Source organism: Mastomys coucha, unplaced genomic scaffold (assembly GCF_008632895.1).
Source record: "Mastomys coucha isolate ucsf_1 unplaced genomic scaffold, UCSF_Mcou_1 pScaffold5, whole genome shotgun sequence".
NCBI classification, from domain to species: Eukaryota; Metazoa; Chordata; class Mammalia; order Rodentia; family Muridae; genus Mastomys; species Mastomys coucha.
Genome location: NW_022196911.1, coordinates 62,999,794 through 63,014,354, shown reverse-complemented (window position 1 = coordinate 63,014,354; position 14,561 = coordinate 62,999,794). Strand labels below are relative to the sequence as shown.

General features: G+C 45.0%; 1 protein-coding gene across 1 annotated transcript in view; it reads right to left on the bottom strand.

The window, feature by feature from the left end:
- Dhrs7c (dehydrogenase/reductase 7C) overlaps window positions 1-6,285 on the bottom strand; it is a 25,527-nt gene extending 19,242 nt beyond the window's left edge. Inside the window, exons 1-2 of the mRNA XM_031352032.1 lie at window positions 6,154-6,285; window positions 5,778-5,937 (exon numbers count right to left, since the gene is read on the bottom strand). Of these exons, the coding sequence (XP_031207892.1) occupies window positions 5,778-5,931 (154 nt within the window). The 5' untranslated portion in view covers window positions 5,932-5,937; window positions 6,154-6,285. The remainder of the gene's footprint in view (window positions 1-5,777; window positions 5,938-6,153) is intronic.
- Between the last annotated feature and the right edge of the window lie 8,276 nt (window positions 6,286-14,561).

Here is a 14,561-nt window from a genome sequence, read left to right as displayed (position 1 = left end):
AGCTTCAGGCGATCTGATACCCTATTCTGGTCTCCTTGGATATCTGTACTCATGTGCAGGCACGCCCCTCCCCCATGAATGCACATAAATAAATCTTGTTTTAAAAGTGTGCCGAATCAAAGCTACAATTTGAATGGGTATATTTGTGTTTAAAGCAGGCTAGTACTGTGCGTATACACTGTTACTAGGGCATTAAGTTGGTAATTTCAGAGGCATTAAGATAAAATAGATATAAAATTTCAGGGTGAGTAGCTAGTCAAAGATGCATGCTTCCAAAGGAAATAACTGCTTTATGAAGTCATTCCTTTTGTCCTAAAATAAGACACAATGGATTAAGGAGGAGGAGGGAGGGAGGGAGGGAGGAGGAGGGCGGAAGGAAGAGGGGGGCTTGGGAGGCAGGCTTTTGAGGAGAGGACAGGATGAGCTTTTACTCATGGGCCAGGGTTGGGATATGCTTCCTCCCATCATCTCCAGGAGAAAAGGCTGCCATGGGTTCTTTGAGCAGCTTTTTAAGAGTTCCCTGAATGTGGGAACCCAGACCAGAAAGGTCTCTATGGTGTTGCCTACCCACAAACCAGGGCTCAAGGGAAGTAACACCGTGGGAGAAGTCTACGTGCCCCACATCCCAGAGGTGCACCTGGATACTTCAACAAACGCCTCTGAGGGACATAAAGGTGCCATTATAGAAAGAAAACAAACGCCTAGTTGCCTACCTTGCCCCAGTGCTGGGGTTGAAACCAGAGCCCAAACAAATACATTCTCACTGAGCTATACCACCAGCTATGTTCCCTGCCCATGTAGCTTAGAACCATCTTATAATGTGTCCCTCAGGTAAGCATGTGTCTTGCTCTCTTCTATGTCCCCATTCTGTTTCTTTTTCCCTAGAAAGGCCAGACATGATAGAAAGCTCAGGCCGTGGAGAGTGGGGGTGGGGAAAGAAAACAAGGAAAAGGAGCACACTGTTTATGAATCAGGTCTACTGGGGACTTGCCACAACAGAAGGATTGTGTTGAGTGTCTATAATCAGAAAGTCAGAAGACAGCCTAGCCTTTTTTTCTCCCTTCCAGAGTATCCCCTCTAGGCTGAATTGAATGGGATTGAAGTGTTCCACAGCACTCTTGGTCCCCTCCCACAGTAGTGACTGAGCGGTCAGCCTCACCAAGCAGCAGAAAGGAAACAAAGCCAAACATCCGCCCAGGATGCTTCCCAGCGAGGCAGTTCTATGCGTGTTTTATGTTTTATTATTTAAAAATTCACTCATTTTTCATAATTACGGTCTGACAATTATGGAATTTTTGACACTTGTTTTGGAGGGAGAAGGCCCAGCTGTGGTTGTGAGTGGCTGGAGGGGGTGAGGCAGCCGTGATGGCTACATTTCTCACATCAGTGCAATGGGGTTCAAAGAGTTTGAAGGAGTTTCCCATATTGCCACCTCTGCTGTGGGGTGGGAGGAATGAAGGTGTGACTCAAGAAGTCTGATGTCCAGGTCTGGGGATGCTGCTCTCCATGATAGTGGGGCATATCTGCAGGGTCTCACTAAGTTGTTCAGGTTGGTCTTGAACTTGCAATCCTCCTGCATCAGCCTCCCGAGTAGCTGGGCTTACAGATCTACACCAACAGGTCCACTTTGAAATTCTAATTTTTAGTCTTGTTTTGTTTCTGTCAATTTTGAGTCTGAGTCTTGCTGCTTAGCCTAGGCTGACCCCCCAATTGAGTGATCCTCCTGCTTCAGTCTCCTGGGTGCTGAGATCATGGGGTCGATGGTTAATCTTGTCATTTTGACTAGATTTGGAATCATCTAGGAGACCAAGGCGCATCTCTAGGCGTGTTTCTATGGGTGTTTGTGAGAGGGAAAGCTGAGGGTGACAGTCACCACCAGTGTGGGTGGCAGCACCCCATGGGCTGAGGCTTGGAGTGAAGAAATAGGAGACGCCAGTAGAGTACCTTCGTTTCTTGTCTCTGCTTCCTCCTAGGTAATGATGTGAACTTGGCTCTTCTCCCTTGCCCTCTCTGTCACAATAAACCAAATCCTTCGAAGCTGTTGCTTCTATCTGGCTGGGCATTTTGTGGCAGTGTCTCCACACTCCTATCCATTGATTGATTGATTGATTGATTGATTGGATACAATATCTCAGGTAGCCCATGCTGGTCTCAAAAAAGCCCACTATGTAGCTGAGGGTAACCTTGATTTCCTGATCCTCCTGTCTCCTCCTGGTAGAGTTACTAGTGACCACATCCAGCTTTAGCTTTGTTATCAGCTCAGCTCAAGCATTTCTTTCTTTTTTTTTTTTTTAAAGATTTATTTATTATTATGAGTACACTGTAGCTGTCTTCAGACCACCAGAAGAGGGCGTCAGATTTCATTACGGGTGGTTGTGAGCCACCATGTGGTTGCTGGGATTTGAACCCATGACCTTCAGAAGAGCAGTCGGTGCTCTTACCCACTGAGCCATCTCACCAGCCCCAGCTCAAGCATTTCAACCCTGGCTGTGCCTTTCTCAACTAATAAACACAACTTGGGCACATCCTTATGTATTTCTTCAGTTCTAAGATGCCAAGGAGTGCGAAGTGGTTTCTGATTTCAGAGGTCGTGTTGTGAGAGAGGCTGCTGTGGGGGCTGTGAGATGCTCTTGTGCATGGTCCTATTTCAGCAGTGTTTAAGATTCTTGAGAGCTGTGGGAACACTAGTATCCAGTTAGCTCTCCCTGAAAGCCAAGCCCAGTGTTAGGTATTTTGATGGTTACTTTTGTTGCAGACCAAATGGGTACAAGGTAACACAGCAGTTGACTTGATTGATTGGTGATGGTTTGGGGCAAGGGCTAGATGTCTGGGCTTGGAATGTGCAGTGGTTCTCAACCTTCCCAATACTGAGACCCTTTAATGCAGTTCCTCATGCTGTGGTGATCCCCTCAACCATAAAATCATTTTCATTCCTACTATAACTGTAACTTGGTTACTGTCTGAATCGCAATGTAAATATCTGTGTTTTCCGATGGTCTTAGGTGACCTCTGAAAGGGTCATTTGAGCCAAGAGGTCTCGACTCACAGGTTGAGACGCACCCCCTTAGTAGTTCTACCCACAAGGTTCATCCTGGCTCTAGGGTACCTGGGCACAATATGGGCCATATGGAAGCCACTCTGTGCCCTTACTTTTTTCTTGCCTGGAAGCCGAAGGGGAGCAGCTGGTGCCTGGGATTGCTGTCATCAGCACCACACCGAAAGCAGGCATTTATTTAAAGTCACACACACTCAGCCTCTCATGTTACTTCTAAATACTTGGACTTTATTCCTTTCTGCTTTGCAGTTCTGCAGGGTTGGGGACAGGATTGGGGAGGGTAGGAGGCACAAGCTGTCAGGGAGTTGCAGTAAAAGAGAACAGTGACCAGAACCATGACAGTTCAGGAGACATTCTTCTGCAAACACCTGTGGTGCATTTCCTGGGGCCCTGACTTGGGCGTGACTATAACCCGATGATCTTAAAAAAGTAATAAATGAGACTTTTGAAATAAATATACAACTCCTACCAAAGGGAGAACAGTGGTTCCATGTACTAACAGTACATTACAAGGACAGAGGATCCGAATAGCATCTTCAATGACAAGGTACAACTAATATTTGTAGGACCATCTACCCAACCACAGCAGTGGGCACATTCTTTCCCACCCCCTCCCTACCCCCTCTTCCCAGGAACAGACTGCATAACAGACCCCACGGCCAATGAACTGAATCATGCCAAGTTCCTTCTCTGACAAAATTGAAACCAAAGTGGAAATCAATTAAACCAATATTCACAAGCATACGTAAATGGATGCTTTCCATGATTAAGTGGCTTCCAAATGCTGGTCATTAAACATACTGGTAAATTTATCATTGTGAACAAATCCAGTCAGGAGTAATTCATGGGAATAAAGGTTTATTTAGGTCCAGCTTTGGAAGGATCCATTCTGGCCAGGAAGGCATGGGGCAACAGCTGGGTCTGTGGTGATGGAAGTGGGAGAGGACAAGAAGCTATGGGGGAGGGAGGTCAAGTGTGGGGAAAGGGAGTCTAGAAGCTATAACCCTCACACGCTTGTACCTCATGACCTTCTGCCACTTAAGTCCTTCCTCCAGACCAGTGGTTCTCAAACTTCCTAATGCCACAACCCTTTAATACAGTTCTTTGTTGTGGTGACTTCCCCAACCACGAAATTATTTTTGTTGCTACTTTATAGCTGTAATTTTCCTACTGTTACAAATCATAATGTAAATATCTGTGTTTTCCAATGGTTTCTGGGGGGGGGGTGTTGTGACCCACAGGGTCCAAAATAGTACTCAAAGCATGAGTCTGTGGGGGTTATTACGGCTTCAAAACAAAATAAAGAAAAAATTTGAGTGTTTGAGTGGAGGAGAAGCATTGAGGTGGGTGTGGAGTACCAGGATGAAGGACACAAGCCTTAGGTTGTGAGAAGGCAAATCTCTAGGGGCCACCTGAAGGGATGGAACAGATAAGGTGGCAGGGAAGGCTCCAGGGACCTGGCCTGCATCTAGACAAACATATTCTACTTGTAGAAAGTCTGTCCTATGAGTGAACCGCTTCAGGTGGGCTGCTCTCATCTCTTTTCCAACAACATTGTGGTCTTGTGACTGGTCTGTTGGACAAACGAGAGTGTCTTGGCTGGCCTTGGGAAAGACTGAATTTTGGGTTTGTGCATCTGTTCATCTTTTGAAAGCCAAACCTAACAAATTAGAATAGCCTCTTAGGAAATAACTCCAGAGGACACACCTACTATGCTTAATGTCTTCACCTGCCAAGGCTGACCCAAGGCAGACACTCACTGTGTCCTCACCCCTCCCATCAGCAGGGAGACATGCTCCCTCTGATGACTTCTAAGAGAAGAAGCAGCAGTCTCTGGGAGAAACTCAGAGACAGGGCACAAAAGTTTTCTTAATGGCCACACCATGGGGAGAAGTGGCCCAACCTCCAAGACTCTGGAAGGTGTGTATGACAATGTGGACCAATTGACACCTGAGTGTCAATTGAGTGGCTAGTGGTTGGTTAGTTGTGTGAGGTCTATGCTGGATCAAATAGCAAAAATTACAGCAGAAATTGTCATGAATTTAGATAGCAGGGCTACATCGTTAGGAATAACAGAATTCTGCTAAACACAAAGGACAATCCAGTCACAAATGTAACAGGAAAGGCCCAGAAGACTGTCTAACTTAGAGATTGTGAGTGAAAACGCTTTCAAGACTAGGAGGTGAGATGGTGGGAGAGTGTGACACATGGAGATGAGCTAGGTGAACTCTGAAAAAAATGTACTCAACCTGACCATCTCTAACAACACATGAGTGGTGGCCACCGTTGCTCCGACTCCCGCCCATGTGTAAATTTATTTGTTTATCACAGCTACATTCCAAAGTGGAGGCTGCCGTCATCCTCAGTCTATACCTGGGACATTCAATGCCTATAGCTGAAGACACCTGATAGTTAAGTGCTGGAACCAGAACTGGAATCTAGCAGCCTACTCTGGCCTCATATCCAGTATGCAGCATCAGCTAACGGTTTAGCATTTCAAGATTTCAGGAAACAACTGAAGCAGTCAAACCCAGTATTTGCTAACATCAAGTTGTGGGTTGGCAGCCCCTGCCATTCTAACCCTGCCGTTCACCTGGCAAGAAAGCTTTGGATTCCTAAACAGAAGCTGACTCTTTTCTACCAACAGATATGCCCCACTCCATCCAGCCTCCAGGTCCCATAAGGGCAGAGATGGGCACAGGCCCGGGAGAAGCCAGCTTACCCTTTCCCAGTCCTGAGATGGCATCCGTGATGACCACCACTTTGTTCTGCACAGCAGACTTTGACCACAGCCTGGATGCCTCCTGGTAAATGAAGAGGAGGCCGCTGATCCCCAGCAACAGCAGAGGTAGCATCAGGACAGCCATGATCCCCATCTTGCTCTGTGGGATAGCAGGATGACAAAGGGTTGGCTTTGCAGAGTCCTTGATTGCAAGCCCCACGGCATGGGGAGGTCCAAGCCAACAGCATCCATTCCCTCCAAGCCCAGAGTCTTTTCTCTAGGGAGTTGGGCTCTGCAGGCTCCTGGGAGGTCCTTCCCAACTGAGTAGCAAGGAGCATGCAATTCTCCAAATGCTCAACAAATAGAAATTACTCACCGTGTCTCCACACTGAAGAAGTCCAGGGGGCCTGCCCTCCCCTAAGGCTAATTACAAATTTAATTAAAATGGGTCTGCATTTTTGGAAGGAAATCCATGTGTTAAAGCCACTTGCTTAGGCTCTAATGGTTATTTATAGCTCTCAGTTGTACTAAAGGGCTTTTCAGGGTAAATATAGTGCCTATCTGATATTCAGGGACACATGCTGGCCGGGTCTGATTTCAGAGTTTTTGCCAGGACTTTTAAAGCTCTGCTGGCTGGTGGGACTATTAGAGTTTCCTCCACAGTTTGGGCCGGGAGTCAATCCCAGGAACTCCTGGGATTGTCAGCACAAGTGCCTGTGTCTTTCTTTCCTGTGAGGGGTCTCTGCAGGTGGTTCAGACCGAGGTGGGCATCGAGCCATCTGGCATTCCCTTTCTAAGTGGGGAATGTGGATGAGAAGCAAAGGAAAGCAGGTCCATGGAATGGAACCCATTACAAAAAAAAAACCAGCTGTGGCACGAAAGAGAACTTTTTAGCCCAGTGGTTCTCAACCTTCCTAATGCTGCCACCCTTTAATGCTGCCACAGTTCCTCATATTGTGGTGACCCCAAACATAAAATTATTTCTGTTGCTACTTCATAACTGTAATTTTGCTACTGTTATGAATCACTATGAAAATAAATGCCTGTGGTTTCCAGTGGTCTCAGGCCAGCCCTGTGAAAGAGTCATTTGACTCCCAGAGGGGACACAGCCTACAGGTTGGGAACCACTGGTTTCAAGCATGCTTTTTACTTTTGTGAGGTATACATTTCTTGTCTCTAAAATGGGAATGATAGTTTTATTTTGCAGATATGTCGGGGCACCAAATAAGATCTTGCCTATCGTGAACCTGGGAGTCGAGGAGGTAACTATTGCTCTATTTTGTAATTAAATAATACAAGATGTTAAATAATTTAATTATATAAGGAACTCAGTATGACTGAAACTATCACAACTCTAGGACTTGTGCCCAGAATCCTGTTTGTTATGTATTCAGGTTTACTCTTATTATTTATTTATGTATGTGGGTGTCTATGTGCGTGGATCCTATATTTGTGGGTAGGGTAGCTGTGGAGGCCAGAAGAGGGTGTTAGATCCCCTAGAGCTGGGATTACAGTTACAGGTGGTTGTGAGTCATCTGACCTGGGTGCTGGCAACCAGACTTGGGTCCTCTGTAAGAGCAGCAAGAACTCTTATGTGCTGAACCATTTTCTCCAGCCACACATTTATACTGTAAAGAACATAGAGCTGTCCAGAAAGTAAGGCTGGGGTGGGAATAAGGATTGGGTAGGTGGTGGGTGGAGGATGAGAATAGCAGAAACTGCATTTCTTGGAGTTCAGGAACAACTAGGAACATTACAGAGCTCATTTCTGTATTGGCATTTAGTACATGCATTAGGAATGCACAGCGCTTGATGACTCCATGACAAAAAAGTAACGTATAAACATCTCTCTGTTGTGCTTCTTTCCATGCTGCAACTACTTTATGATCTTTAAATGAGTGTATTAGTTTATATTTGTGTGTGTGTGTGTGTGTGTGTGTGTGTATCTCTATGTGTGTCTGTGTGTCTTTTCCTTTCTAGACTTTATTTAAATAGAACCACAGAGACGACACTCCTGCTCAGCATCACATTTGTTGGATCCATCTACATTGTGGTATAAAACTGTAACCCATTCATGTTTATCATGTGTATCCATCTCATGTTTCCAGTTCTTTCTTCTGAGAGTGGGCATGTGCAGATATCCTGGGCAGGTGTGCTTTGTATTCTTATGAGACAACAAAAAAGGCATTGCACAGCAATGGAGACCTGATGAGGGATGAGTGATAGCTGGGGATAAGGATGTCCTCACACAGAGTCTAAGACAAGGGGTTGAGGGCTGGAGAGATGGCTCAGTGGGTAAGTGCACTGACTGCTCTTCCGGAGGTCCTGAGTTCAAATCTCAGCAACCACATGGTGGCTCACAACTATCCATAACAAGATCTGATGCCCTCTTCTGGAGTGTCTGAAGACAGCTACAGTGTACTTACATATAATAAATAAATAAATAAATAAATCTTTTAAAAACAAAATGACAAGGGGTTGAGACTACAGTTGGGTCTGCCAGTTTGGAACATATCAGGGAAGGTGTAGGCAAATATATCCATTTGGGGAGCTATCCCAGGTAAGTAGGAAAGCCATGTGATCTGAGGGACACCTTTAAAGGGACATATCTGAAGGCTGAGCTCTTGGGGACTTGGATGTTTAGAGGGTGGGGACTGGAGGATGAATCAGAGGAGTGGCCAGCTTTCTGGCAGAGACCAAGAAGCATATGAAGGCTGTCTTGAGACCTCTGAATTAAATAATCAGGAAGCCACTGGCCTGAGGCTGCTGTGTGTTATGCATTCCTTGGTAGCAAACTGGAATTGAATTTAGGAGGTTTTGGTTTATGTTTTAGAGGCAACTAGCCAAGTTTTACCAAATCACAAACAACCAAGCCTATTGCAGTCAACTGACTAGCCCATGCCCCTAAAGGCCCAATTTACTCACTGGAGTGGATCTATGTGCTTTCTCTATGTGCCTTCAGGGTTATCTGTAGAAGCCTGCTGCTCATGTGGCTGGAACTGCTGAGTTGTGAGTCTTGCCCAATTCATGAATCATTCTTTGGTCAAATAAACCCTGCTAAGGTTAATTTAGTTAATTTGCTGAATGGTTTTTCTCCGAACAGCTGAGTGTCTGTGTTGGAAATTGCTGCTCAGTCAAGTGAAGACAGGGCCTGAGAAGTGACTGTGCTTTTAGCAACGACTGACAAGAGCCTCTCAGGTCAAGGACACCTTGCATTTTCAGCTCTGCAGTGGACTTACTGTCAGTAGTGCAATGTACCGGCATTGCCTGGTGGTTCCTGACCCACCCACACTCCTTTGACCTTAGGCTTTGAAACCCATCTTCCATATACCTTGATATTTGGAGGAAAATGGCTACAGTCTTGAAAGATGATCCCAGAACAGCCTGCAAGTCTTTCAGCAAGTGACTGGAATATACTAGGCCCTTTCCACATTGGCTCATGGCCCTGGTAGGAAGGACAACAACATGGGTGCCCTGGTGTGGAGCTACATTCAGCCATAGATGGTGTTCCCAGGGTACCGTTAGTTGTACTCGTGACAATGTCAGCCTACTGCTTGTCAGGAGGGCTTCCTTTCTTTAACTTAATCATCCCAAGACAGACAAGGAGTTTTCTACCACTATTCACTCTTCAGTTCATTGAGGACTCCATCAAATATCTGTATTACTTCCCTTCCTGAGGAAGAAGACAGACAGTACATCTGTCTTTGAAATTGTAGGTTTTTTTAAAATTTTATTTCCTTTTTGCTACAGTTTTGAGCATGATGGATGAGCCATCTACCACTGAGCTATGCACAAGTTCTGAAATCATAGTATGTTCTAATCCTAGCATCAAGAACAAATCAGTTTAGATATATGGATGTTTGGAACCATCCTGAAAATTCTGGAGTTGGAGAAGTACCATCTTAGGTCGGGGCTGGTCTTACCCACTTTCTCCTTTTTGTACCAAGAAGAAGTCACACACAGCTCTAAACTACAGACCTAGAAGCTTTGGCACACACAGTTCATCACTGAATCAGACATAGTTCTCCCTCAAGACCTTCCTTCCAGACTCCCTAACCCCTGCACTCATCCATGTAGAGAACCAGGTGTTCTGCATGGTACCAGCTCCACCTAGAGTCAGTGAGGAAGGGCAGGGATGGAAGGCAGTCTGCTAGGACCCAGACTTCAGACTTCCAAATTTCAGGTCTTTCTTCAGTGGGGATATTGTCACACTGCAGAGTGGTCAACATAAGTTGGACCATCCTAATCCAGAGATCTGAAGCCACAGATCCCAAACTTTTTGGGTTGATGTGACACCATAAGTGGAGATATTCATCTGCGATGCTGTACTTCATGAAATGATTTAAATTACAGCATAAAGTCATTCCCAGGCTGTGCATAGAAAGATGGACATGAAACACATGGATTTCATGTTTGGCTTGGGTCCCTTTCCCAAGATACCTTATTTTACATGTGCAAATATTTAAACAAGCAAACAAATGAATAAACAGACAAACAAAACAAAAAACACCAAACCAACCAGAAGCAGCCCCTCTCCCAAGTGTCTTGGATAAGAGATACTCCATATTTCATATTGCATCATTGTGGAAAATCAGGGTGTAAGACCTGGTGTGTGTTTAGCACTTTGACAGGGTCTGGTTCATCATTAGGGCTGTTGTCAGTCTCTCGGTCTTCCTGGCAGGTCTTTCTCTATTTCAGCAGTTCTCAACCTTCCTAATGCTGTGATCCTTTCTCACAGTTCCTCATGTTGTGAGGGCCCCCCAATCATAAAAATAATTTTTGTTACTACATCATAACTGTAATTTGGCTACTGTTGTGAACTTTAATGTAAATGTCTGTGTTTTTTTGATAGTCTTAGGTGACCCCTGTGAAAGGGTTTTTGACCCCCAAAGGAGTTGCGACCCACAAGCTGAGAAATGTCCTCCTCTTGTTGATCTTAGTTCTTTTCCGTGTCTTCCCTCAGTGGGCAGCAGAGCCATTCCTGAGGACACTGGACATGTTTGGCAGAAGGATGGGAGCTGTCCAAATGAACTTAGGAAATGCCATCTTCTGCAGGCCTTTGAGCTATGGTAACACTTTTTAAAAAGATTTATTTATTTATTTTATGTATATGAGTACACTGTAGCTTTACAGATGGTTGTGAGCCTTCATGTGGTTATTGGGAGTTGAATTTAGGACCTCTGCTCACTCCAGTCGGCTCCACTCACTCAGTCCCTGCTTACTCCAGCCCAAAGATTTATTATTAATAAGTACACTGTAGCTGTCTTCAGACACACCAGAAGAGGGTGTCAGATCTCATTACGGGTGGTTGTGAGCCACCAAGTGCTTGCTGGGATTTGAATTCAGGACCTTCAGAAGGGCAGTCAGTGCTCTTAACCGCTGAGCCATCTCACCAGCCCATATGGTGACATTTTTGAGGGTCACAGGCGAGGGATGATGGTGCTGAATTTGGCAATGTGTGTGTGTGTGTGTGTGTGTGTGTGTGTGTGTGTGTGTGTGTATCTGCTTTTCTAAACAGTGTTACCTTTTGCCTTACATGCAAGGTGTCTAGGCTAATATGCAGGGTCAGTTTGCTTGCTATTTTCCTTCTGGCTTGAAGTGAGACTTGATTTGTTGTGTAAAGTGGCTCTAACAGATGCCTTGCAATGGGTGCCCTATCTATGGAGGCCTTCATGCATAGGGGGAAGGCTGGTAGGGAGGGAGAAACAAGGTTGGATAGGCCAGGGATTGTTGAACTAGCTACTGTGGGTTGTTAGGGCAGACTGGTGTCTGACACAAGTAATTGTATGGAATATTATCCATCCTAAAAAAAAAAAAGAAAATGTTGTGACACATGCAACATACATGTGCTCCAGAACATTCTTTCTCTTTTTTTATTAGATATTTTCTTTATTTACATTTCAAATGATAACCCCTCTCCTGGTTCCCCTCTGAAAAAAACTCTATTCCCTCCTCTTATTCACCAATCCACCCTCTCCTGCTTCCTGTCCCTGACATTCCCATACACTGGGGCACTAGGGCCCTCACAGGACCAAGGGCCTCTCCTCCCGTTGATGACCGACTATGCCATCTTCTGCTACATATGCAGCTGGAGCCATGAGTCCCACCATATGTACTCTTTGGTTGGTGGTTTAGTCCCTGGGAGCTCTGAGGGTACTAGTTAGTTCATATTGTTGTTCATCCTAAGGGGCTGCAAACCCCTTCAGCTCTTTGGGTCCTTTCTCTAGCTCCTTCATTGAGAACCCTGTGCTCAGTCCAATGGATGGCTGTGAGCCTCTACTTCTGTATTAGTCAGGTACTGGCAGAGCCTCTTAGGAGACAGCTATATCAGACTCCTGTCAGCCAGCACTTGCTGGCATCCACAATAGTGTCTGGGTTTGGTGATTGTATATGGGAAGGATTCCCAGGTGGGGCAGTCTCTGGATTGTCCTTCCTTTAGTCACTGCTCTATAGTTGTCTCTGCAACTCCTTCCATGGGTATTTTGTTCCCCCTTCTAAGAAGGATCAAAGTATCCACACTTTGGTCTTCCTTCTTGAGTTTCTTGTGGTTTGTGGATTGTACTTTGTGTATTCCGATCTTCTGGGCTAATATCTACTTATCAGAGAGTGCATGCCATGTGTGTTCTTTTGTGATTGGGTTACCTCACTCAGGATGATATTCTCCAGATCCATCTATTTCCCTAAGAATTTCATGAATTCATTGTTTTTAATGGCTGAGTAGTACTCCATTGTGTAGATGTACCACATTTTCTGTATCCACTCCTCTGTTGAGAGACATCTGGGTTGTTTCCAGGACATTCTCTTATGTGAAATAACCCAGTTGCAAAGAGACAAATTCTGTATGGTCTCACTTTTGTGAGGATACAAGAGTGGTCAGAAACACTAAGTTGGTGTTTAGTGGGCAGACCACTCCACTCTGGGAGAGGAAGGCATTCTGGGGTGGACAGTGGAGATGGCTACACTTCTATGCAAATAAATGTTCTTGACACCACTGACTTGTGCACTTAAGATGGGTAGGAAGGGAAAATTATGTGATGTATCTTACTTAACCCAATAAAAAAAGTGGAAAGGAAATGATCTGACCTTCTTCGAGAGACAATAGAATTAGTTGGTTTTATTCCTGTGATTTTTTTTCTCAAGACAGGGTTTGTGTGGTTACAGAAACAGCTACAGGGGACAAATATATTCAGTCATGTGAAGGGGTAAGGCCTGTGTTTTCCAGATGCTGCATGGGTCTTGGGAGAGAACAAGGAGGGGATGTTCTAGCTGTTCATCTTATATTTTATTTCATTTCTTTTCTCATAAAGGGGATGAGTGGCAGCTGTAGGAAGCACTTGTGTCAAAGCTGAGTGATGAGTGATGGGGACTCCAGTGTCTGTCCTGTTATTTTATGTAGCTTACAGCAAAACTAATTTTATAACTAGAAAAAAAAAAAGGAAAAGAAAGAAGATGAAATTAAATAAGCCAGTGAAAAGAGAGAGAATCAGGTAGATTCTGTCAGAATTCTTGTGGTCTGTCCTCCTCAAGTCTCTTGTTTTTAATTTGCCATCTTTTTTTTTTCCCCTTCCACCTTTTAGTGTAGAAGATCTTATTCCCTTGCTGCATGGGACAACTCACAATCACCCTGGCTCTTCATGCTGCCCCTTTCTAGACAATGTCACGTGGGTTCTTGACCTGTCCTTCAGTCTTCAAAAAGTTGGACAATTTTCCAATCTGCCTTTTCTTGGCATACATGACTGAAGTTTTTCTGTGACTGGTCACTAGAGACAAGCGAGACTCAAGTCTCACCCGTGTGACATATCCAGGGCTCTATCCACACATTCCTTGTTTGTGTCTAAGGAATCAAAATGCTTCATGAGCAAATCCTCTTCCAGCCTCATTGGACAGTTCTTCCAGCACTGGCCCCAGCCAGAATTCTAAATTCTTCCATGCAGAAGAGATGGCATGGTGCCTGCGGCATTGTAGACACCTGATAAAGTTCACTGATGGGTTAACAGAGGACAGAGAGCTTTCAGATTAAGATGGCCAGTGCATGTGTTCTGGCAGACCCAGATGAGGGGTATTTGTTTCTTGACCAGCAATAGGGTCATGCTGGGGCAGATATTCCCTTTCTGAAAATGCTTTATGCTGCACACATGTAACTTAGATACTCATCTGTCTGTGTGCTATCCTTCAATGCCACTACATTTGTCCATTTTAGAAATGGCCTACTTTAGGCTGGCCTCAAACTTATCATCCTCCTGTCTCAATGCTGGGATTAGAGGCATGCACCACCACACCTGGTGCAGTCAGTATTTTTAAGAATTTCAAAGAGAGCAAGTGCCTTTGGAGCTCAAGGACTCGTCTTACTTGAGCTTCGCCCCAGCATCCACATCAGCTGCCAGCTCCTTTGACATTGGTTTTGTTCACGTGACTCCAGAAGATTCTAGGCTGTAGGCTTCTCATATTCACCCAACAGTCAAGTGTCTCTTGGGGAACATTCCTAAGGATTTCCTCTTCTCTGGGACCAGATTAAACTTGTCACCAGGAAGTCACCCAGGATCTCCCTGCATACACATGCAGAGTGATAAACCCTATGGAAGAAGCCACATGCTGCAAAGGGCAGAGGTTCTTGGGTATCAGTCCTTCTGTTCTGGGAGGGCTAAGGGCCTGGAAAACACTGATGCTCATCTCTGAGATGAGAGAAGATGTGTTTGAAGCACTGTACAACAAAACACTGGACCAACAATTACCAGACAGATGTTCAACCTGAGTCTTTTTTTCTTTTTCTTTTTCTTTGACAGT